This window comes from Macrosteles quadrilineatus, unplaced genomic scaffold (assembly GCF_028750875.1).
Source record: "Macrosteles quadrilineatus isolate MER2022 unplaced genomic scaffold, UCM_ALF_1.0 Scaffold_2__2_contigs__length_208266976, whole genome shotgun sequence".
NCBI classification, from domain to species: domain Eukaryota; kingdom Metazoa; phylum Arthropoda; class Insecta; order Hemiptera; family Cicadellidae; genus Macrosteles; species Macrosteles quadrilineatus.
Window position 1 is genome coordinate 118,152,040 of NW_026542595.1, and position 24,163 is coordinate 118,176,202.

Sequence of the window (24,163 nt, forward strand, 5' to 3'; positions counted from 1 at the left end):
ATTGAAAATGTAATTGTTATGTATCTGCTTACAGTGTTTTTCATGCTAAATCCGAAAATCCAATACATTTCTAATGGAAAAAGTCCTAAGTATAAAAATAATATTACGAATTTGAGAGTGCTAAATGATTATAAAAACATTTATTATCTCCTTACTTATTTTTGTTCCTTACTTATATAATGTTGCTAAATCTATTCAAAGACAGTTGGTAACCAAAATAAATACTTAAACCTACATTTTCTCCAGAACATTGACTAGAAGAGGCCTGTGAAAGTAGTTTTGAATGCAAACTACGAATGTAACAAGTAACAGTGTACATAAACGCTGATGTAGATTTAGTCATCTAAGAGTTTGTCATTCCTTTGTATGACAATATCAATTAATTGGTTACCTTATTACAATACCTTAAGTGTGAATTGATTTACCATAAGTGGCTATCAATGCTAATCAGTATCAATGGATGCAGAATCAGGCTCATTTGGAACCATGTTCTTTCAAAGAGTGCTCGTATTGTTTACGTTAATTTTCACGGTGAGTATTTTTAAATGGATTTCAAATTTAAATTAATAGTACTTTGATAATTGAAGCTTTAACAATCAGAAGTGCCCAAGAGTTGTTTACATATTTTGACTGAACATATTTAATTTCTGGGATTTTCTGTAATAACAATTATTCACAAAAATGTGTATTATTAGTAAATATTATATTCTTTTGTTTAAAAGTTGGAAGTTAATTCCACTCTAACAAATATATCAGCATTAAAAATAAATAAATGCTTGTAAAATCTTTTCAGTATTACTGATTGAAATTTCAAAGATCAAATCAAATCAAAATATCCTTTAAAATACAAAGGAACAAAAACATACGATTCCAGTAAAACAAAACAGTCTCAACATTATTAATAAAAAAAAATTAAAAAAATCCTAAAGAATTAATGACAAAAGAAGGTTAGAGAGTTATATGGGAGAGTCTATGGTGAAGTTTATTTATTTATTTAGCACAGTTGAGGCAGAGCAAATCTTGCCGAGCGTACCCAATTCATTTTCAAGTCTGTCCTGAATTTATTTTGCCAAATTGTATCAAAATGGTTAAAAAATTACATAAAAAAATCGTAATTCACTAGTGTCTACTTCTCATAAGTTTATTATGGAATGTTTAAAACGTTGTGATAAACATTCAGCCCTAATAATTGGTTTGTTGTTTATAGTTGAATTTGGTACGGATAACTGAAACAAGAAGAGAGAGTGGTAAGTAAAATCTTGACTATAGATACACTTGTGTGGGTTTTACATTGCATTTCCACGTCAATGTTAACTCAAGCTAGTTTTTATACAAAAAGAATTGAGTTAATTTTGTTTTCCAATAATTTTCTGTTCTAAAATACCATTTTCTTAAGTATGCCAACTTTTAAGTCATGTCAAACTGAACATGACTGTGATTCATTGTGAAATTAGAAATTACTTGAAAGATGACACTGTAGAGCTAAGATGGGTAGTTCACAACATGAAAAATATTAGCATTTCCTCTTAAAAAGTAATTTAATTTTCTTTAAATTGAAAAAAAAACCTTTAAATTAATATGAATAAACTATTTTTGCACAAGATACTTTTTTTAAAGTTTTCTGAATGAAATTATTTAATATTTTCATAAAAGTAAACTTAGGTCTAGGGTGTAATGAATGATAAAATAGTAGTTGTAGGTACTGTACCAGGATTCGAACCTACGACATTGCTGCTTTGGGCCCAAAATCTGTGGTGCTACTGACTAAGCCACCAACACACATCTAGTTTTTACTAAAAGAATATATGTAACTTTTTAAGCAATTATTTTTTTTACTAAATGGTATTAAGGTTTTGTAACAGAAACATTGCCCTCACAACTATTTAATGTAAAGATTTCACCAAAGTTTCAGAACTAGTTCACCGACTTGAGCCACAGTTACGACAACGAGCAACAGCTTTGCGAAACCTGGCGTTTCCTCTACCAGGGGCAAGTTTTGATGATTATTTTAAAGATGTTGCGCGACAAAGAGTCCCTGTCCATGCGGAGACCGAGCGATGTAGACAGGACAGTCAATTGGTGGTCGACTCCATCGTCGAGGGAGAGACTTGGGCCCTCCGTAGTGAGTATGTTTTGGTTTTGGGGATTGTAAAAAGTAGATGCCTGTTGGTAGTGAAATTTCGGGTAGAGGCAAGTTCTGCAATATTGAGTATACTCTGAGTTTCGATATTTTATGGTTCATTCTCAAAATGAACAATGTAAAAGACGATTTGACTCCGAAACAACAAGTCAAATGATATAACTATATAGTGGTTTAAATTACCTTGTTACTGTCAAAACGATCCTTTGTAGTTAGTAGACTACAGCTGTTTCATGCTACGAATGGAGCACATCATCAGGTCAGAAGAATGTCAAGTAGTCTTCATATTCCTCGCAGTGGAGTTCGTCAAAAGTTTAATAATAAATAGAGAACAAAACACATAACACACGGAACACGAAACATTTAATATTGGTCGACCAGACGACGGTAACCATAGTAATCACCCTTTTTAAACCACTATATAGTTAATTCAGACGATCCAGAGGCCATTCCACCATCAAATGATATGTTTCCTACAATTGCATTACAGGTATCTCCAATATATTGAGATACCCAATATTTTTTCCCCCGTTTTTGATGGCAGTTACATCCTGGTTACCTTCCCAATCAGGCAAAATCCATGAGAGCCTCTACTGAGATCTGATTATTGCAAAATCATAATTATCACCTGTGATTACCTTATAATCTCTTGCAACCTTGGTGAAATAGTGATTATAAACTGCAATTCTAGCCAAATCCGCTAAAACCCTCCATGTTTGTGACAAAATCAGTGACAATCTAAGCATTAACACATTAAACATTTTTTAAATTAGAACATCAAAATTTTTACACACAATCCTGATTCATAAACGGTTTTTTATTCCAGTGTTTGATGCATCTAGCAAACTTCAAAGTGGATTGCTAGATGGTCTGTTGATAGATCTCGGTAACTACAATGAGTGTATTGAGACCATCGAACCAAAACATAAGTTTACCGGACAACATTGCCTAGTGGAAACAAGAGGAATACTTCCTCCAGAACTGCATGAGAAAATAAACTATGATGTACGTAAGCCTATTTTTACCCTTTATTTATAAGCCATCCTCTGTGTTTATTTTACACCTTGGGCCTTTCATTGTCAGTGAAATTTTTCACACAAATTTGCAGGGAGACAGGGGTCATCAAACAAATATTGATGATAAATAAAACAATAAAATGTTTCAACATCTTACTCCGCCTTGAGAGTCTGCACTGATACTAGCAAATAACACATTAGGTACTCTTTTCATCATACGATACCCACTAAACAAGAATCATCACACAAGCAATTGTGTCATACATAACTTTTTCAGACATTGTTTACAAAGCTACCATCCAATTGTCATTCTAGTATCAAGATTATCTCACTTCTTTTTCCAGCTAATATCATATTTGTGATCTCCTTTCTTGATTTACGTTCCAGATGTCTGTCATCCCACCAGATTACCTCGATGAGGTGAAAAGCGTGGGTCTTTTCAACGACTTGATGTTCTCAGTGTGTGTTCCCTCCAGCTGTTCGGCTCAAGATGTCAAAGTCCATATGGACCATGTCCTGGCACCAATTAACGCATCTTCTGTCCTCTATGAGACCAGCTGTTCTACAAACCAACCCTTACCTTTTAGGCTGACGGATTATATAGCTGTGTAAGTAGAGATATCATTCAACCAAGTAGAGAAATTAAGAAGTTTTCTCAAATGTTTAAGAGCATGTGGAAAAAAATAAAATGAAAAAAATGAAACATGGAACAGTGTTGTATTTTTTACTGTCTGGATTCAATTACTCCTATCATACAAGAAATTGTAAGCGCTATTTAAAAAAAGTTCATTAAAAAAAATAATAAACTTAATTATACTATTCTAAACTATTTTAAATTTAAGTTCTAAATGCAGTATCATAAAAAGCCAAACATAATTTTGCTTTGCAGAATATTCTTCATTGGCATCCTCGCACTTGTTGTCTGGAGCTCAGTTGTTGACTTGCTGTCTTCTGAGAAAAAATCAGGTGCGATTAACTAGTTATTGTAATTAATTAAGAGTGTTCTACCCGGTCAATCCAGTATGGTTTAAAATGGCGGCTAAACATGCCTCTACGGCTCAAGCTCTCAACACTCTAAAACTGATTTGTTTCCAATGATTGTGTGCTTTTTGTGCTCTTAATATATCAGAGCTTGCCATGGATGGGAATAAATTAATGTTTAAATATTATTTAGAAGCTAAAACCACCTGTAAAAAAGACTGATTTACGGATTTTCAAAATTATTTTGTAAATACTTAAAGAAACAATCACGAAGTTTCTCTTCATCCAGGGCATAGTTTGTTTCCATTGAGATATTAGAGTTTCTGATATTACACAGTATTTCTGTGTCAATTGGTTACAAAGTGATTGCAAATATTAAACCTTAATCAGTCTGCCATATGTCGTGTTTTCAAAATAGGTAGTTTTATGTTTCCATCACAAATGGAGGCAATTGATGGCTGGTAGCAGAAATACTTTGGTATTCTGGTGCTTCCATTGGCCATGCACGTTTGTAGACGTCAAACCATTCAATGCTATCTGTTATATTTTCAGACTTAGTGGAAGCTTTCTCTTTGCAGCGCAGCTGGAGACAGTTGGTAATCTTGAAGGACAGCAATGCAGACGATATTCCTTGTCTGCACGGCTTGCGAGTGCTGTTAACTGCTGCAATCATTCTAGTTCATTCTACAGGTGTATCGATAGTGACCATAAATACAGCAAAGAGCTCAACTATAAAGGTAATGAAACAATAGGAGGTATTTAGACATTTGTCTATTGACAAAATATCACATTTGGTTTCTTTGTCTCACTGCCGACTGACCCACAAACTCTTTGGTTCTTCAGAAGTTGATTTGCCAAAGGGATAAGATGAGACCGAAAAGTATAAGAAACGGTTCACTTTGGATAGCCAAAGGACTTGCAGTACTTTGAAAAATTCATTCTGTTGTAACCGAAAGATATGGCTCTACTGTAACATATAAAAGTCATAAATCCATATAAATAATCTCATCGATCATTTACTGAGTTCCGTACTCTTATAAAAAACAATATCCTCCTTTCAGTTGATGAATTCTTACTACGTTGCTGTTTTGGAGGGTTTGCTGTTCCGAGCTGTCGATGTTTTCTTCTTGATGGGAGGAATCGTTAGAGCTCACAGCTTCCTTCAAGAAAGATCAAAAGGAAGACAACTCAATTTTCTGTCATCAATTGGCAGAAGATATTTCAGGTAAAATGGATTATTACATACTGTGTATGTGCATTTTCTGTATGATTTTGAACATGGATTTTGCATCAAAGATAAATGCTCTACTCTAAAATACCGAGGCAGATTGCTCAAGGCTACCAAAATAATTTTGATTTTGTTTCTTCATAATATTGCCAAACGGCTAAATCATTTTCCAAAATAAACTTATCACAAACTTTTTAAATAAGCTCTATATTTCAAAATAATTTTGAGTAAGTTTTGATAGTTTAACAGCCAGCCTTGATCTTTGCAGGTTTATAAAAAGTAGAAAAGCTATTGCCTCTTCATTAAACGATCATAATTTAACCATGTGTACTTAAATCTGGTTGTTAACATAGCTAATCAATTAAACTACCGAATAAGTTTGGAAGGTCGTTTTTAGTATTCTCCAAGATAAAACTAATAGATAAAACTAACCTTTTTTTTTTTAAATATCTTTATTCATTTTTATGTACATTGTACAATAAATAGTGTCAAAATAATTACAATAAAAATAGTGTCAAAATAGTTCAACAGGATAAAAAACAGCAAAACATGAGGAATGGTTATAAAAACAACAAATACATTTTACAAATCTAGTAAGATAATGTATCATAGCGACTAAGGGAGGTGAAAAAATCGTCAAATGAATAAATTGCTAAATTTATTAAAAACTCTTTCAATATTTTTTTAAATTTATTTGGATCTGTTTCTTTTTTAATATTTTTTGGAATAAATTTAAAAAATCTATTACCTGCATAGGATGGTTTCTTTTCAAAAAATTTAGTCCTATGTGGTTGTACATTTTCGTTCTTATTTCTTAAATTATAAGAATGAGATTTTTCTTTTGGTTCCGAATATTCTTCTTGTTTTTTTGCAATCATTATTGATTCATATATATACTGCCCGTAAACAGTAAAGATTTTTAGGTCCTTAAAATGCTCTTTAGCTGACTCATCATGCTGCAGCTTAAGCATGATTCTAACCGCCATTTTTTGCTCCTTTAAAATGCTATCTAAATTACATATTTTTGTTGAGCCATAGAGTGCTATGCCAAACGTGATATGTGAATGCACATGTGCAAAATATATATTTTTTAAAGTTTTTAAGTCACAGTAAAAAGACATACTTGATAAAGCATGAATTCCGGAATTAATTTTACTTAAAATTTTGTGGACATGTTTATCCCAATTCAAGTGCTGATCTAGTGTTTAACCCAAAAAATTTGTACTAATTTCTTCATCAATATTTTGTAAGTTATAGCTTATTGTTATTGGCTCCTTCTGTCTATTTTGTTTTGTTTTAAAATTTATAAATTTAGTTTTTTGTAAATTCATCATCAAGTTGTGGCTATTAAGAAAATTTCCAATACTCTCCAATTCTACATAAGCGAACATTTCTGTTTGCTCTATTGAGTTGGATGATATCACCAAATTCGAGTCATCAGCAAACAGACATAGTGTTGAATTTTTATTATATATTAAAGAATCTTTCATTCCACATAGATAGACAAAAAAAGCAGGGGCCCTAATATTGAGCCTTGTGGCACTCCGAAAACTATTGGCTTATAAGTTGAGCATGATTTAATAATTCTATTGTAATTTGTCAAGTGAGTTATTTCTACGTATTGAGATCTTTCAGTGAGATATGACGTAAACCAATTAAGAGTTCGTTTTCCTACTCCTAGTCTTTGAAGTTTTTCAAGTAGAGTAGAATGCCTAACACTATCGAATGCCATAGATAGGTCCATAAAAATACCAGTTGTACATTTTCCCTTGTCAACCGACTCAATTACAGTTTCAATAAAAGATACAGCAGCACTCACAACCGATCTTCCATTCCGAAATCCATGCTGGTTATCATCTAAAAGATTAAATTGTTCTAAAAATTTGGAAAATTGAATGTATACTGCTTTTTCATATATCTTAGAGATAGCAGGGAGCACAGACAGGGTGTCTACTACATTCTGGATAAAAAATTCATGGACAATTCCCGTACATTTAAGGACACTTTGACGTAACCTTTGTCGGTGTCACTAGGCCTACCGAATAATTTTCCTGATTTGTCAAACTGTATTAATCTTGTTATTATCTGTAGTTGTACCAGAGAGAAGAGTAAATAATAATAGATAGCCTTAGAGTTAAAAATTTCAAAATAGAAATTTATTGAAAGTAAACAAGCATAGGCCTACCTATACTTTAGGTAAAACTTTTATAGTGTAACAGAGAAACGCAATCATTGTCTCCTGCGATAGCGACAAATATCTCCATCGGTCACGTTAACTTCATAACATAGCTTATCCGATCCAGGCGGATTAATTTGGCACGATTCGCCCTGGCACAACGTTAGGCTCTCGACTACTTTTGAAAAAAAATCTTTAATGCATATTGTTGCTCAGTTCTTAGTACAAAATCAAGGTATGGTAAGCGGCTACCAATAAGCAATAAGCACAGAGTAAGATTATTGTATTTTCATTTGCAAAGTTAATACCCCTGCCGCAGCAAACCTGCCGACTAAGCGAATTTCCATTTGTATGAATTGATTTTCAGTTAAATATATTTTAATAACATTAGGTTTAACAAGTACCTAGGTTTGCTGCTACAAGGAAACTAATAAAGTGTGTTTTTGAGTAAAATATTGATAGCTTAGTACAAAATAAATAAATTTGCCAAGTTTGATCAAAATATATTCATAAACAAGCAAACTACAACATTTGACAATATTCTCCGTAAGAATAACATGGGAATTTTAAATTTACAATTTTTTTAATTTTCTCCGTTACTAATAATCGAACAAAAATACTTTTATATACTAAATTATTTGTTTTTTTAAGCTCTTTAAAAAGGTCTAAAGAGAAATTGGGAAAATTTGTGTTTTGAGGGTCAAAAGTGAGAAAAACCAATTTTTACCCCATAACACCCCCCGTAAAGCCCCGTTCCCATGGTCCGATCGTGCTGGTTCGCGAACTCATTCAAGTTTACCCCGCTTTACACCTTTAAACCAAATTTCATCAAAATCGGAAAAAAATTACTCAAGTTATCGCGTTCACGGACGTATATATATATACATATATAAAAGTTTGAACGAATAGTGATTTTGGCCTCTGGGGACATCAAAATGAAAAAGTAAATCGGTCCCGGCTCTAGGTCTTACCGTAATAGCTACTTCCCTATAGGGAAATTCGCTAATATCGACACATAGCAATCATTAGTTGTTTATCTAGGCTCAATTACATTTTCTTAATATATTTTACAGCTCTTTCAAGAATCAAAATACACAGGCCTAGGCCTAATTATTTAGGAGGGCCTAAATAAACTGGGTAACAAACAATGAGGTTATAATAGCAGCAAAGTCACTATCATCATTCTAGTTCTTAAGATTTAGATTGCTTAAAGCATACAGCTCAATAAATAAATATATGGGAAACAAAAAACATTGAAACCTGAATAGCCAACAATATAAGGCAAAGATACAGAAAATGCAATGACATAATTTGAAACCAAGCAGGCCTACATAGTGATAAAACATTAATGCAAATAACAATGCTTGTGGTTTTGTCAATTGAAAGATAAAATATCCATAAAAAAGGGGTTAACTTACAAAATAAGACTATAGATTATTTACATGTTTAATATGAAACTATAAACAGTTTTATGGCACTAGGCAATGGCCGGGCAAAATGAATCTTCAAGCCAAGTACAAGTAAGAAGTGAAATTTAACAGCCATTATAAAGCTATTATTTTCACGATAAAATAGGTTTGGGATCTCATAATAATTCCTCATAATATAATCTCATAATAAGCCCTAGTAATAAAAAAAGAAGTTGTAAAGGAATAAAAGTGATACAACTTTTATGAGCTAGCTAACTGAGTCAACAGTTCTTGGAAGTACTTGACTTGACACTTGATTGTCGTGATAAAATATTAATGGGTTTGAGATTGTTAATGGGATTTTTATTGCATAATTACTCTAGTAATAAATAATGAAAATGTAAACAAACATCTGATAAACCTTTTATGTGCTCCTAACCAACTAGCGATCAATAAAATTATGGCCCATTAAAAATTTAAGGACATAGTCTGGCATTTAAGGACAATTCCCGTACATTTCATGGCCAGTAAAAAATTAAGTACAATTCCCGGTTTTCCCGGATTTCCCTGTTGGTAGACACCCTGACAGATATTGGTCGATAGTTAGATACATTTGTCAAGTTATTTTTCTTATGTAAAGGTATTATTTTAGCTTGTTTTAATTTCCTTGGAAAAATTCCAGACACAAAAGAGGAATTTATTAAGTGGCATAGAATTTTACTAATGTTCCCTTTTACAGCCTTAATTACTGTTATAGGGATTTCATCATACCCACTAGAGTATTTATTTTTCAAAGAATTTATGATTTTTTCCACCTCCCTATCATCAATTGGATTAAGTTCAAATTTTGGCTTTATACACATACTAGTTGTATCACAAAAATTATCATTAAAATTTACATTAACAGGACTGTTCTTACTACTTAAGTCTCTAACAGTGTTGGCAAAATGGTGATTAAATATTTCAGCAATTTTGTTTGGATCTGAAACAATTCCAGAATCATCTTTTAAAGTTATGTTATTGAAAGTCTTCCTCTTGTTTTCCCCAACTTCAGAGTTTATAATATTCCAAACTGTTTTTTGAATATTAGTAGCTTTAGAAATTTTTTCGTTGAAATATTTATTTTTAGCTTGCCGAAGCTGACATTTATATTTTTTCTTTTCCTGATCCAAAAGCAATTTTAAATTTTTGTTTGTTTTTCTACGGTATTCTTTTGATAAATTTATGATGTACCTACGTTTATCTTCCAATTCTGAAGTTACCCAATTCCTTTGTTTTTTCTTTTTTGTGATTAACAATTTAGGGAAAGCTAGATTAAAATAATAATTTAGTATGCTGTAAAAAGCATTGTATTTTGATTCAACATTAGCATCATAAACATCAGTCCATGTTTCCTTTGAAAGTAAGTTTGAGAAAAGAGTTATATTTTCAGGAGAAAATTTGCGCATTTCTTGTTTGATGGATTGATTGGTGTTTTTTATAGAGTGGTTGAAATTAAGTTTTAATAATTGCCCATCATGATCAGACAGAAATGTTATTAGACCTTCTACCTTTATACTGGAGGTTTTTATATTTTTTACTAAAAAGTTATCAATACATGTTTTTGAACTTTCCATTACTCTGGTTGGGAAATCAACGAGGTACCTCATATTATGTCTTTTAAGTGTTTCTTTTAATAATCTATGTTTACTGTCATTTTTCAAAACATCAATATTTAAATCACCAGCAACAATTAATTTATCACATTTATTGCTGAAGTAATCAAGTAAAACGCCTAATCTATCTGTAAAAATAGCTGCATCAGAATTAGGTGATCTGTAAAGACCTATGATGATAATTTTATTTTTTGTTTATTAACCTTCCAAGTACAAGCACAAAATTCAAACTGCATTTCTTCTAGCAATAAATTAGATAAAGAATCTGGCACAGTCACCTTCCGCAACTCAAACCCCTCTTTTGCTAGAATAACGACCCCGCCCTTAGGCTTTTTCCCCCTTGAAAAATGAGATTTTGTGTTATAATAATCGATATTTAATCTTTTAATTTCCTCGTCTTTCATATCATGTTCTGATAAAATTACTATGTGAGGTTCTATTTCATTTAAAGTTGCCTGAAGGGAGTTAATTCTTGAGGCTAGATGCTGTATATTCTGGTGGAAAATTATAGTTACATTTTGCTTGGCTATTATTTTATTGGAGGAGACTTTTGGACCCGTGAGTTTAAAGTTGATTTAGGTGACTGAGTGAAACTTAAACTATTTTGTAGGCCTACATTTAATCCAACACTCACAGCACTAACATCACAACTCTGCTTTAGCGCCCCACTATATGTGAGGTCACCGGGCACCACTAAAACTTCTTCACACTGGCTTTTCATCGGGTCAGAACGTTGGCCATCTGTTCCTTTTGCTGCAGTTGTTGCTGGAGTTGTGTGGACGATATTCTCAGGAGTTGGACTTGGGACAGTTGTTGAAGCTGGATCCGTGGCTACGGAGTCTAGTTGTGATTGTGGTGCCGGAGACTGATTTAGTTTTTGATGGAGGAGGTTTCTTATCCTACCTATGAAATCTTCATGTGACATCCTATTCTTTAGTATTTGGGAAGAACTTTAGCAATGTGACACAATAGTAACCTTAGCTTTGGTAATCTTCTGGAACATAATTATATTGTCTGTGAAGTGGTCCAGGTCTATTTTATCATGAATGCATCAGCTTCTTCCTCTTAAAACTTGTTGTCAGATCTCGAAACGCGGTATTGTAGTCAGTCTTGTAGGGTTTACCAAAATACTGTGCCTTGGTGATGAGGCTGTATACAGCTGCGCCATTGTGGTTATTTTGCAGAGCTAAGTGACGGGTAAGACACTGGGATGGTTTAGGTCTCCCAAAAAAAGTTCTGAACACAACAGCTACTCCAGCCGTCATGTTGCCTGAGTCATGCAAGTCTGCAGAAATACTATGGGCAAAGCCCACAGATTTATTATGCCGATAACGTGTGATGACCTCGGCCATATGTGCTTCTACCACAGCTATAGAGGGGGTATTGTTGTTAAACCGCTTGGCTACCTTCTCCTGCACACCTATAACTTCATGGTTTGATTCAGGAGAGAATATACAGGCCAAAGCATCTCTTATTACAAAGCCCAACTTTTTTTTGCCTCTGAAATTTAAGTGTAAACCATGCCGGCTAAAATGAAACTGCTTCAGGATGTTGAGATCAAGAAGATGAACATTATCGATTCTTTTTGTCATTTGAGCAATATGGCTGTTAATCTGATCAATTTTATTGTGGACTGGATCCATAATATCTGCATCATATCTGTGAGGGAAAGTTGTTATAAAAACAGTTTTATTTTTATTTTTGCTCTTACTATGCTCTGCAATACTTCTCTCCAAATCTCTATGAACAAATTCAAAACTATTGCAAAGAGAATCATTGGTTCCCCCCATGAGTACAATAACATCATCTGACGAGTGCTTGGCTTGGTCAATAATGTTTAGTAGCCGAGCATTCGGGTGGACAAATCCAGTTGCTTTAATTCTACCCTGGCCGGCAGTTTCTATGTGATGCTGCAAATTTCTCCCCTGACTATCTGAGTACAGTGACAACCTAATTTGTTTGTTGAGAATTTTTTCCTTCTTTTTTACATGAAATTTTGTTTTGTTTTTTGACATTCTCTTGCTGTCAAATGTAGATTGTTCAATGGAGTTGGGTGCATCCAGTTCATCCAAAACTTGAAACTGATTAGAAGTAGGAATTCTATTACTGTTTACTTTAATAATTTGAGATGAATGTTGAGTTTTCCGTCTTGACTCCTTTATTGTCCATGAAGGTTCAGGATCTTGAGCATTAATTCTGAGCTGTGACATTTCATCTTCTGATTTTTTTACCTTTACCATCATCCCACTCACAAGGCTTACACTAAGACTAAGCATTGGGTTAAAATACAGCATTGCTAGTTGAGCCCTTTTTAGAATTAAATCACTTAATAATATGGGAGGGAATAGATCCTGAAAGGGATCAGTTGACTTGTCTTCTTTTTGAATAGACTGAATGATAATCTCAGTGAAAATAAGCAAGTAGATACCACAGTCATGATTATTGATTTGCTGTGGGACTTTAACAGATTTGATTTTACACTCTGTGTCATCGTGGAGGTGTTTTTGCAGTGCTGAACATATCTTCACTGCATGTTCATAATTAGTCTGACCAAAGGAATCAAAATAGTAAAACTCTTTACTTCTTATGACGTACAGGAGTAGGCTCCAATGTGAGCCAGAGCCCCCTGGTCTATCAACTGCTGGTGAGTCGTTTACTGGGATAAAAACATGTGTTTTACTATTTAAGTCTGCTGTTTTTAGTATATGATCAACATCATTGAGACATTTAACGGCCTGTGCAATAATTGGATTCATCAAATATATCTGTGATTTATTGATCACTGTTTCAGACAGTAACTGGTAATAAAAATTAATAGACTCGTCTGTTAGCCACTGATTACCCAATATCTCTAGAGTAGTTTTTGTTCTATCAGGTGGTGTGAGCTGTTGCTTATCACTTTCCATTACTTCCCCAACTTCATTGTTTACATTGCTCTGAAGCAAGTTGAAACTTCCTTCAGAGTTTGACATTTTCAGCGACTTAACATTATTTACAGGAGTACTAGTCATATGCGGAACCTCAGAGTTACTATCAATAACATCTGTGGAAATATTTGTAACCAACAAGCCACTAGTATTTTTTTCAATGACACTTGTTTCAAAACTCCTTTCTGCTTCTTTCAGTGCTACATTAAATTTAGAATTTTTCTCTTTGATAATTCCATAGCGGGACTTGTTTTCCTTAAATGAACATATATCAATTTCCTTGACTACACCAATTTCATTTGTACCATAAAATTTAACATTATATTTCCTAAGATTTTTCGATGAATCTACATCAGTAATCGTAGCTGGCCAATAGGGATAGCCTTTGACTTTGGCAAAGACCCTTTCACCGGCATAGTCTTTCAATGAGAGACTCGAAAGATCACCTTGGTAGTCTTTCACCGGATTAAATAAATATGAGCTTTTGGAATCAGTAAAATTTTAGTTCATAATTTATTGTTGTTTTGTGATGGGAAAAAGTCCATAGGATACTTTCAGTGGTATAGTGGAGTGGAATTACGTGTGAATGAGGTTTCAAATCTGTTTTTCCAAGAATCCTGAAATTTCAGTCTTGTGTGTTAGTTTTTAGAAAACGGTGAGCGTTTCCACCCTGGGTTTTTAGAATGTATGTCTGTAAATCAAATCAAAGTGAAAGTCATCAACAACTTTTTATTACAACTTTGTCTTCTAATTTTCATTCACAACCACCTTTCAATGTTATAAGATGTTCTTGTGAGCTAAACTTCCATGCGTACGTGCAAGTCATAGAGAACAAAAGTGTGCAGGCTCTAACATAAACGTACAAATTTATCAATCTTAATTGAATCTAACGCTGGTTAATTGAATCTAAATATCAGCAATATGCGTCTAGATATACCCCGACTCTGGCTGTGCTGATGCTGTATACTGCAACGTTGCTGATTCACTCTTCCAGTGGACCGATGTGGGGTCGGTTTATGGGCTTCTCAACTTGGAGCTGTCGTACTACTTGGATCACCGGGATATTACACATCTCCAACTATATTTACCCAGTGGCTGCGGTAAGTTGAATATGAAAGTAAAGTTTAGTCTTACTTTGGTTGTAGGGATTGTGTCAAATAAGATGGGTTGTAGGGAGAATAGTAAGCTCCCCCACCACTTTTTCCCTATTGAATTTGTATATTAAATTATGCATAATGGTAATTTTTAAGACTGTTCAAATTATCTAAAGCGATGTTGGGGAAAGTGTTCTAATGCGGATGTGCGACTTTCCACTCTTAAATGATTCTACTGTGATTAAGACAGGATTTTTACTAGATTGAATGGTTATGGATGTCATCTTCAGCTTGTGCTCATTTTAATGAGTTTAGTCCTATAAATATGTTTCATGAGAGTCTATAGGCTCTATAGTCTGTATGGTGGAACCTGTTTCCTGACCCTTCATACTCTGGACTAGCCCAGGACTTAAACTATTGGCTAGTCCCCACGTAGACAAGACAAGTCCCCATGGTCAAGAGACAGGTTCATTCATACAGAGTATAGTGAAGATGCTATAGTAAGATTTAAGCTCTACTTTCTAAAATCTTCTTCCGCTTTGCCCATACCAAAAACTGTGAAATATCAAGAGAAAAGTACTATCCTTGAAATGTACAGTTCTCCCAGGAAAACATAAAAAAAGAGTTGAAAAAATTTAGGCAATCAAGATTCAAACAACTATTTCGCTATGTTGAAGGACACCTGCTATGTCTAAACTACGCTCTTCTCTATTAAGTTAAGTAAAAAACCTCAGAAAAATCAAATCCAACCAAGATTCCCTTCTGTGAACAGTTTTGTCAATAATGGTGGTACATAGTCTTTATACTTGTACACAATACAATCAGCTAATGGAAGAGGGGTTGCGTTGCAGAGTGAAAGACATTTTTTCCTGTACATCAAGGAGATTTGAGCTGCTAACTCGACGATCATCTGATGAAGTTCTACCTTAGCTAACTTTCAAGGCCAACAATACAAAAATTTACTTCTCACAAAATAGCAATTAAAAATTGTTTAGCTGACCAAGTTTACTGTAGAATAGAATAGAATAGAATAGAATAGAAATCTTTATTTGCCATTGACATTATACATGTATTAGCAACAGTCAAGAATATAACTAGTCATAAGGTCATAAAATATAAAGCTTACAAGCTAAAATACAATTTTCTTCCTCTCTAAAAACTCTGAGAGGGAATAAAAGGGATTTTTCAAAAGCCAATTATAAAATTGTTTTAAAAACATTGAGTGTGTTGGATATGATTGAACAATTTTACTGAGTTTGTTATATATTACCTGTGACATCACTATGTGGCTTTTTAGAGTCAAATTTAATCTGAAAAAACTTCTTTTAATATTTAAATTGTTTCTCGTATTGTGTCTATGGATATCATTACATAAGGTTTGAAAGGGCAATTTTTTAAGGCTGTAAGCCATGATATCATATATGTACAAATTAATAGCTGTTTGGAATTCAAGTTTAATAAAAAGAGGTTTACAATGAGTATCAGGATGTTCATTACATATAATTCTAACAATATTTTTCTGAATCAGTAAAATATCCTGAATTCCTGAACTGCTTCCCCAAAATATCAAGCCATAGCGATAAATACTTTGAAAAAAGGCGAAATAAGACATTCTTACATAGCTACTGTCAACAAGTGAGATCAGTCTTCTAATTAGATAAACAACGCGAGATAATCTTGTTGATAGATAATCTACATGGGATTCCCAGCTGAGCTGGTTATCAATGTGCATACCTAGGAATTTCACACTGTGTTGTATATTATGAAACACGTGATCCGTGGGTCTTAAACTGAAAAGAATGTTTTGAGTTTTATTGTTGTTCAGAAGAAAATTATTTGACTGAAACCATGCTGAGGCATCACTCATTGCAGTTTGGGTTATTTGTTCTAATTCAATTATTGTTCTGCTCTTTGAAAAGAAAGTTGTATCATCTGCATATAAAATGGATTTAGTAGGTTTTGAAATGTTACTTGGAAGATCATTAATAGAAATTAAGAACATGAGTGGTCCAAGTACGGACCCCTGAGGCACTCCGCAATCCACTATTATCTCATTTGACATCTCACCGTTAACAGAGACAATCTGTCTTCGATTACTAAGATAAGATTTAAGAAACTGAAGAATGGTATCTCCAAAGCCATAGTGTTGAAGTTTCATCAAAAGATCCTGGTGATTCACACAGTCAAAAGCCTTGCTCAGGTCACACAGAGTGGCCCAAGCAAAGGCCCTTGACTCAAAGGCTTCAATGACATCACAAACTAAGGTATCAATGGCATCTAAAGTTGATCTACCACTTCGAAAACCAAATTGTGAAGTAGAAAAAAGGTTATTGTTCTCAAGAAACTCATAAATTTGTTCAAAAACTACTATTTCAATTACCTTAGATAGAATCGGAACTATTGAAATCGGCCTGTAGCTTTCGGGTTTGTCTCTATCTCCTTTCTTGAAAATAGGACAGATGCGGGATAGTTTTAATTGTTCTGGGAAATGTCCATCAGATAAAAGACTATTAATTACTATAGTTAAAGGGTGTACGATAGCAGGGATTATTTTTTTGAGAATATTATTTGACAAGTTGTAGCAGTCCAATGAATTTGAGTTTTTCAATTTTTTAATAGCATTAATGATACATTTTTGGTTTACTAATTTGAAATTGAATTTTACTGGAGCAACCTGAGCATTATTGACAAAATGCTTTGGGAAAAGATTTGGGTTGCCTATGTTCTGTTTTATAGTCTGAACTGATTCAACAAAATATGCATTAAATTGAGATGGTGTAATATTTGGTGAAGGCTCATTTCTTAAGTTTTGGGTGTTTGATTTTATGATATTCCAAGCAGCTTTACACTTGTTACTACTATTTTCAATCTGTCTTTGATTAAAGTCTAGTTTTGCCTTAATGATTTTCTGTCTATACATTTTTTTTAGATTTCTAAGTTGTTCACAAACTCTTGGATTAGAAGAAAAAGATTCTTTAAGGACTTTACTTATAACTAAAATCTCTTGCTTAAGACCTGCAAGTTCGGTTGTGTACCATTTTTGTTTTGGTAACCCAATCGTTTTGTTATCAGAACTATTTATGATTTTTTTCTTACAATAGAAATTGATTGAGTTGCAAATTTTCTGGAAAAAACATGAAAACAAAGATATAGAGTCAGTTATAGCATACATAACCTGCTCCCAGTCAGTACAAAAAAGCATTTCCAATAAATCACTTAACCTACGTTGTGGTAAAATTGTTTTAAACATACTTGGTTTGGTACCATTAGATGCAATTGGGTTTTTCTTAATATCTAGAGTTATGGTAAATTTTAGGCTATCGTGATCTGAAAAAGGAAATAGTTCAATAGCACAAAAATGGACAGATTCCCTATTAGTACGGTTAATAAATACATTGTCCAGACAGTTTGGACCTCTAGTAGGATTGAAATTCTGGCAGAAAAAGTTGAATTGTCTTAGTAAATTTAAAAATTCTTTTACAGTACGTTTATCTTTAGTGACATCAAATTCAATGTTAAAATCTCCACCTATCACAACAGTGTAATCAAGCCACTGAGAATGAAAGTTAAACAAAATCTCTAGCTTATCTAAAAAAATAGCTGGACTACCATCAGGGGATCGGTATACAGAGAGTACAATTAATTTTAATTTTAGTGAAATAATAGCTGATATTTCAAAATGTAATTCTTGACAAAGAAACGTTACATCCAATTCAGTAAAACATGACAAAAAATAGTTATTAACGAATATTAAGGAGCCTCCTCTTTTAAAATCACTTCTACAAAAAGAGCTACCTAAAGTATATTCACTTGGATTTGAAAAATCAACTTCATTTGACTTAAGGCAATGTTCTGACAGGCAAATTATGTGAATATCTAGGCCAATTAAAAATCCTTCCAACAGGAAGACTTTATCTTTTAGTCCCTGAATATTTAAAAACAAAATATTTATGTTATTATTTTTTGTTGGATTTTTTACTTTTCTAAAAAAAGATCCCTACCAATGCTTGGACTATTGCTATTACTATTGCTAAGAATGGTGATTTCTTTCCTGCAACTATTTACACTTTCACTAGACTGCTTTTTTGAACTGCACGTGACACTATCCACGTCAAGCTGAGTGCTGGGGTCCTTTGAGGCTGTAGAAACAGCTTGGCTCTCTTTGGTGGTTGTTGGATATGTTGTAACAGATGTCTCAGTAGATTTGGGTAGCTTGGGGTGACTCTCTGCAGATTCATCAGCCGTGCAGGAAGGTGTAGGAGGTCCAGATCTCAACATAAGATGTTTCTCCTGCATTGGTAGGGCTTGTTTGTCCATCTGCAAAGTAGACCCCTCCACTTGACTTGTTAAGGATAAAGCATTCTTGATTTTAGTGTGCAGCTAAGAGATTCCCCTTGTCTGTTGCAGTGTGTTGGAGAAAGCTGGTATCTCGCTGCAGATTTCCAAATGTTTGCTCTGTCCCCGTTGTTCCTAGTACCACTATATAAGAGGCCGCAACTTGGGAAAACACTTCTGATGGTTGTGGGTGCCGTATGTTTGGCAGTTTATGCAACAGTTTCCTATGTGAAACAAGTTGACGCTGGCGGTTATTCATGCCTGTAAGTAGACTTTTTGCCATGTCCTCGGCTAAATTTTTACACATGTTTATTGAACTTTGGAGCAGTCATAGTAAACATTTTCTAAATGCTAAGACGTCTAAGAGAAATCCAAAGTCCAGATTTAGAAATTCTAAATTTTTGTGATTAATTAAAAGTAAACATTTCAGGTAAATTAAAATCCATGTTTTAGCCCCTGAGCTGTATAATAACTGAAATAGGCTTTACCTTCGTCACTGCAGCTCAAATTCTTGTGGTGTAACTACGTTACGGCCGTTTCGGCATTACAACGCCACCACACCGGGCTCGACATAGAAATCTTCCAGTCGGCTTTTTGCTCGGAACGGGAACATTTCAACCGTTAGTACGACAGGCCTGATCGGTTTTTGTAAATATTTTAAATGTTTAGTATTGTTCCTATGTGTTACGTGTTTAAACTTAAACGACGCTACTTCAGCCGAGTTTTTGTAGTCTGACCATGGCATTGTAATGCCGAAACGGCCGTAACGTAGTTACACCACAAGAATTTGAGCTGCAGTGACAAAGGTAAAGCCTATTTTAATATTTCAGGTAAAGTTAAAACATTAAATATTACCATCGATTATCAAGATTTACTTTTTGTAATTATCTCAAAACTTCTAATTTTATACAAAACATACCTCGTTCAAAAATAGTTTAGTCTATGAAATTACTTTAGAGACCTCATTCACTGCTGCCACAAATCAAAGAAATTACGTTTACGTTTAGTACTCAAGCTAATCATCTAAACATAAAATAGATTACATAAATTTCAAAACAATCATGGCAGTTGGTTTTCTTCACACAATTCTTAGCAAGTTAAGTGTTCCTATTGTTTTTTTTTCTTTTTATCGTGTTGAAATACATGTATGATACAAGACTCATTTAGCATTTTGCTTTACCGCAGTGTTGTGAAATATTTTTGCCACAATTGATATGATGGATATTAGTGGGTTGTTTTTACAAAACATGATCTGGAATATGTGTAGGTGGTGGGATTTATAAACACATTTTATATTTACAGATACAACCGCCACAATGAGTTGATGTCAGAGCACTATTTCCAAACTCATCTACGATTGCCAGCATACCTGCTCGGACTCGGCTTGGGATATGCAGTGTTCTCTGCAGCTCAAGCCAAAAAAAGAATTGAACTCACTAAAGTAAGTTGCAGCTAAATAAATTGCCATTATTAATCTCAAGTAATTCAAAACACTCCTTAAGTTTTGTTCAACAAAACATTAGATTAGCTCAAATTTACTCAATGGTGGGATGGTGAAGGTTAGCCCCTTTAAATCTAGAGGTAAACAATCATAGATAAAACAAAACCTCAGAAAGCTCATTACTGGACCCATTTTCCATAGTGTAATTTCTGAATTGAACCAATATTCCTAAAAAAAACAAATGACTTTGATATTGAAAGATTTATCAAAAAATAAATATAAAACATTTCAAGCAACACTGAGAATAAAATTGCAGCCTACACACCCTCGCTTAAGAATTCTCAATATAAAAAAAAGGAATATGTAAAACATTTGTTCCCATCTTGGCAACAAGATACAACCATAGTAGCTGAAGAAGGATATTACATTTGAGGCATGTGTGTTCAAGATTTACAATAAGTCAAATATACTAAGCCAAATTAACATCAATAATATATATCTTCTATAAGATACTTTCAAATCAGTTAAAATTTGCTACACACTACTATGCCCATCCTTTCTCAAATCTAGATATTTAATTATTTATATCTTGTAAAATAATTTTACCCAGTTTTCTTTTTTACAAAATCTTTCTCCTGACAGATAAAGCTATTGGCAGGCTGGACTGTGGCAATAGTGTTTATGATTCTTCCAGTTTACGCCTCCAAAATCATCATGACTCCAAACTACCAGTACACTCCGTGGCTTGATGTGTACCACAACGCCTTCACCAAGCTTCAAGTGGCGGCCGTTGGTGCATGGATCATCCTAGTGTGCACACAAGGATACGGAGGTTAGATATCAGAGATACTCATGGTCCGTGTAGGAGTTTCTGTGCTTTTTTAGTTTCAAGGGTACATGTTACAAGTGGGAAATTTAGAATTAGTGGTGAGAAGTCAAGAATTAGTGGAGAGAATTAGAACTAGAGATGGGAAACATACGACTTGAGGTGGGGATGGTAGAATTTGTGCTAGGAAACTTTAAACTCGAGTTGGGAAATATAACTTAAGGTTAGAAATGTTGCACTTGAGGTGGAAATGTAGAACTTGTGGAGGTGGAGTCAAAGCCCAGGCTGCTTTCCCAAATAACCTTCCAAGTTGTTGTTCAAGGCTTCCTGGGGGGGGGGGGGGAGTACTAACAAACCACTTCCATAACTAGAATTAAAAATTGAATCTTTTGATTATTTTCCTATTTTTCTTGATTCTCTTCATGACTTTCTTTGATTCTTCAGGTATTTTCCTCTACCTACTTGCAATTTCAAAATGATACGTTTTACTTCCCATATTCCCAGAAATCTAATTCCTTACTTCTCAAAATTTTATTTTTTTCCCAGCTCCATGACTTTATCTCTTAGTCCCATTCCTTCATCTCACCTCGATTCCTCCTCGTTTAAATCCAACAAGCAGAATATTTTCTTATGCCTCCAGGCCTTCACACCTATAATCTTCCACCAAGCTGGAGCTTCTCAGTTCCCATATCCAATCACCAAATAATTGTGTTGTGTAGTTTTTTTCAGCATTTGAGCATTTTTTAGATCTAAACCATGTTTTAACTGATTATTACTACATTTACAATGCATGCAACTACATTGAGACAACAAAGTCGAGAAAACAATTAGCGAATTATTGTCTCATTTAGGATTGTGTTCAGCCTGACTTAATAATATGGTTTTCAGGACTGATGAACGATTTTCTGTGTTGGCGAGGATTTCAACCTTTGGCAAAACTTTCACTTGGCATTTACCTCGTAAATTTTGGGCTTATTTTCATCCCGTTTCACAGTCAACAGACCAAGCCTTTGGATATCAACATCAGTACCACAGTAAGTTCCAGTGTTCAACAAATGTATTAGCTTATTTTTAAATCAAACTTTTTGTTTCCAAGCTTATTAGGTTTGTACTCGTGTGCCATGGTGGATAATTTATGGCTAATGTGATTAGAGGACCCATGATGGTTGATGAACGAGTATATCAAGGCCCCACTAGAAAAAACAGGCCATGCTGCAGCATGGGCAGCGCAACACTACGTCACAGCGGTGGATAGTTGTACTAAACTCTTAACATTAAAATCTTACAAACAGCCAGCTTGTTTATTTACCTAAAACAAATGGAAATGGTGATGGCAATGAAATCCATCCACTAGTGTGACGTCATGGATCCTGCAGCATTGCCTGATTTTCTAGTGGGGCCTTGGTATAATTCAGCTTTGTTCTTGTTACTTACTAAAATCAGCTGGTTTTAGCCAGTCTTTAATTAAATGACCCAAAGATCAAGAAATGACCATTATGTTGTCTTTGAAAATTGTATTAGTGATTTTCACTGTTTTATTTTTACTGTTTACTGTTTCCAATTTTAGGGGGAGAATAAATTTAACTGTGCCATAGTTTAAAAGTAACTGTGTACAGTGTCTTGGCACCTGAGATTTAGAGAAAACCTTAAAAAAAATTAGGTCTTCACCTTCATTTATATTGTAATTTAAATTACAGCAAGTGATTTACTGGAGAAGGAATTTATTAACAACAAACTAACCCAAGAAAATAGTTCCAGGCTGAAACCATACATGTTCAAAACCATTCCCTTTTCCTTAATCTTAAGCCAACTTCTTTTTCGTCTAAAGTAGGCTTAAGTATTAAAAAAATTAAGACTGGCACTTTTATTTAATTATATCATTCGGATGTTCTTTAATTGAGGATTTTAGTTAGGTTTGATTCTCCTTCTATTTTAGCATGTATCCAGTCCATTTCAGTCTACTAAACAGTCCTAAAACATTTGCGTCCCTATCCACCTCTTCTATGTCCTGGTTCTTTCCCTTATAAAATCCACGCTCGTAGCTCAAACTCCAAAAAAGTTTTAATGCATTGCTTTCAAATATCTACTACTTGAGGTTCAACAACAAAATAACATATGTTGCTGCAGTTGTACTACTGGTTGGCAGCCCTTATCCAAACTACGATGATCGCACTGCCTCTACACCTTTGTATTGAGATGCCTTTCTACAAGTTGGCCTGCAAGTATTTTGCAACTCAAAAGGAAAAAAATACCTAAATGCTTAGGTATATAAATTTAATAAATGTTAAAAAAAATATTTAGACATAAACAAACAAACCTTTACATGATTGTAAAATACGTTTTTACTTGTAATAAACTTGATTCATCATGACTCATCTTTGATTTCCACCTCTTAAATTACCACATCATAATTTCTCTCCATTAATCAATCTTTTATCTGTCTTAAGCCTTTTCTTGTGCTTCTTTGTCTTGGTTAAGAAAGTGTAATTGTTTGATGCCCAAGTGTCGTAGGAGGGTAAGCTGGTCTACAGGTAGAGCGTGGCTTCGGTCTCCGAGGGCCTGGGTTCAAATCCTGGATCTTGGATTTTTTCTGCAATCCTCTACGTCTAGCCTGAAGTTACGTGTAAAAGAAGCCCAATTGTTATTCGTCAGTACTAACATATTAATTGAAATGACCACTTGCTTGAACTGATTCCGGCACTATTCTAATTGACTAGGTTTGGTCCTCCACTAAGCCAAACATCCTGATAACCCATCAGACCTTGTAAGATCCAGCTGATATACCTTCAGACAAATGTCTCAGTATCTTATTCGCTAAATCAAGTTCTATTCTTCCTGTAAAATATGTGTAGTCCAACATAACTCCCCAGCTTTTTCATCTCCAGATTTCAAGTCGACCAGTTATAAGCAGAGTGTACGGAGGTCTTATCCTTGA

At 34.0% G+C, this 24,163-nt stretch overlaps 1 protein-coding gene across 1 annotated transcript; it reads left to right on the forward strand.

The window, feature by feature from the left end:
- The first annotated feature begins 456 nt into the window (after window positions 1-456).
- On the forward strand, window positions 457-23,589 carry LOC128984817 (O-acyltransferase like protein-like). The gene is made up of 14 exons (XM_054404185.1): window positions 457-531; window positions 1,208-1,247; window positions 1,913-2,122; window positions 2,967-3,145; window positions 3,544-3,764; window positions 4,046-4,122; window positions 4,690-4,874; window positions 5,199-5,362; window positions 14,464-14,632; window positions 19,034-19,224; window positions 20,264-20,402; window positions 21,045-21,234; window positions 22,117-22,262; window positions 23,356-23,589. The coding sequence occupies exons 1-14, from the start codon at window positions 457-459 to the stop codon at window positions 23,482-23,484; spliced, it is 2,115 nt and encodes a 704-aa protein (XP_054260160.1). The 3' UTR covers window positions 23,485-23,589.
- Window positions 23,590-24,163: the final 574 nt, after the last annotated feature.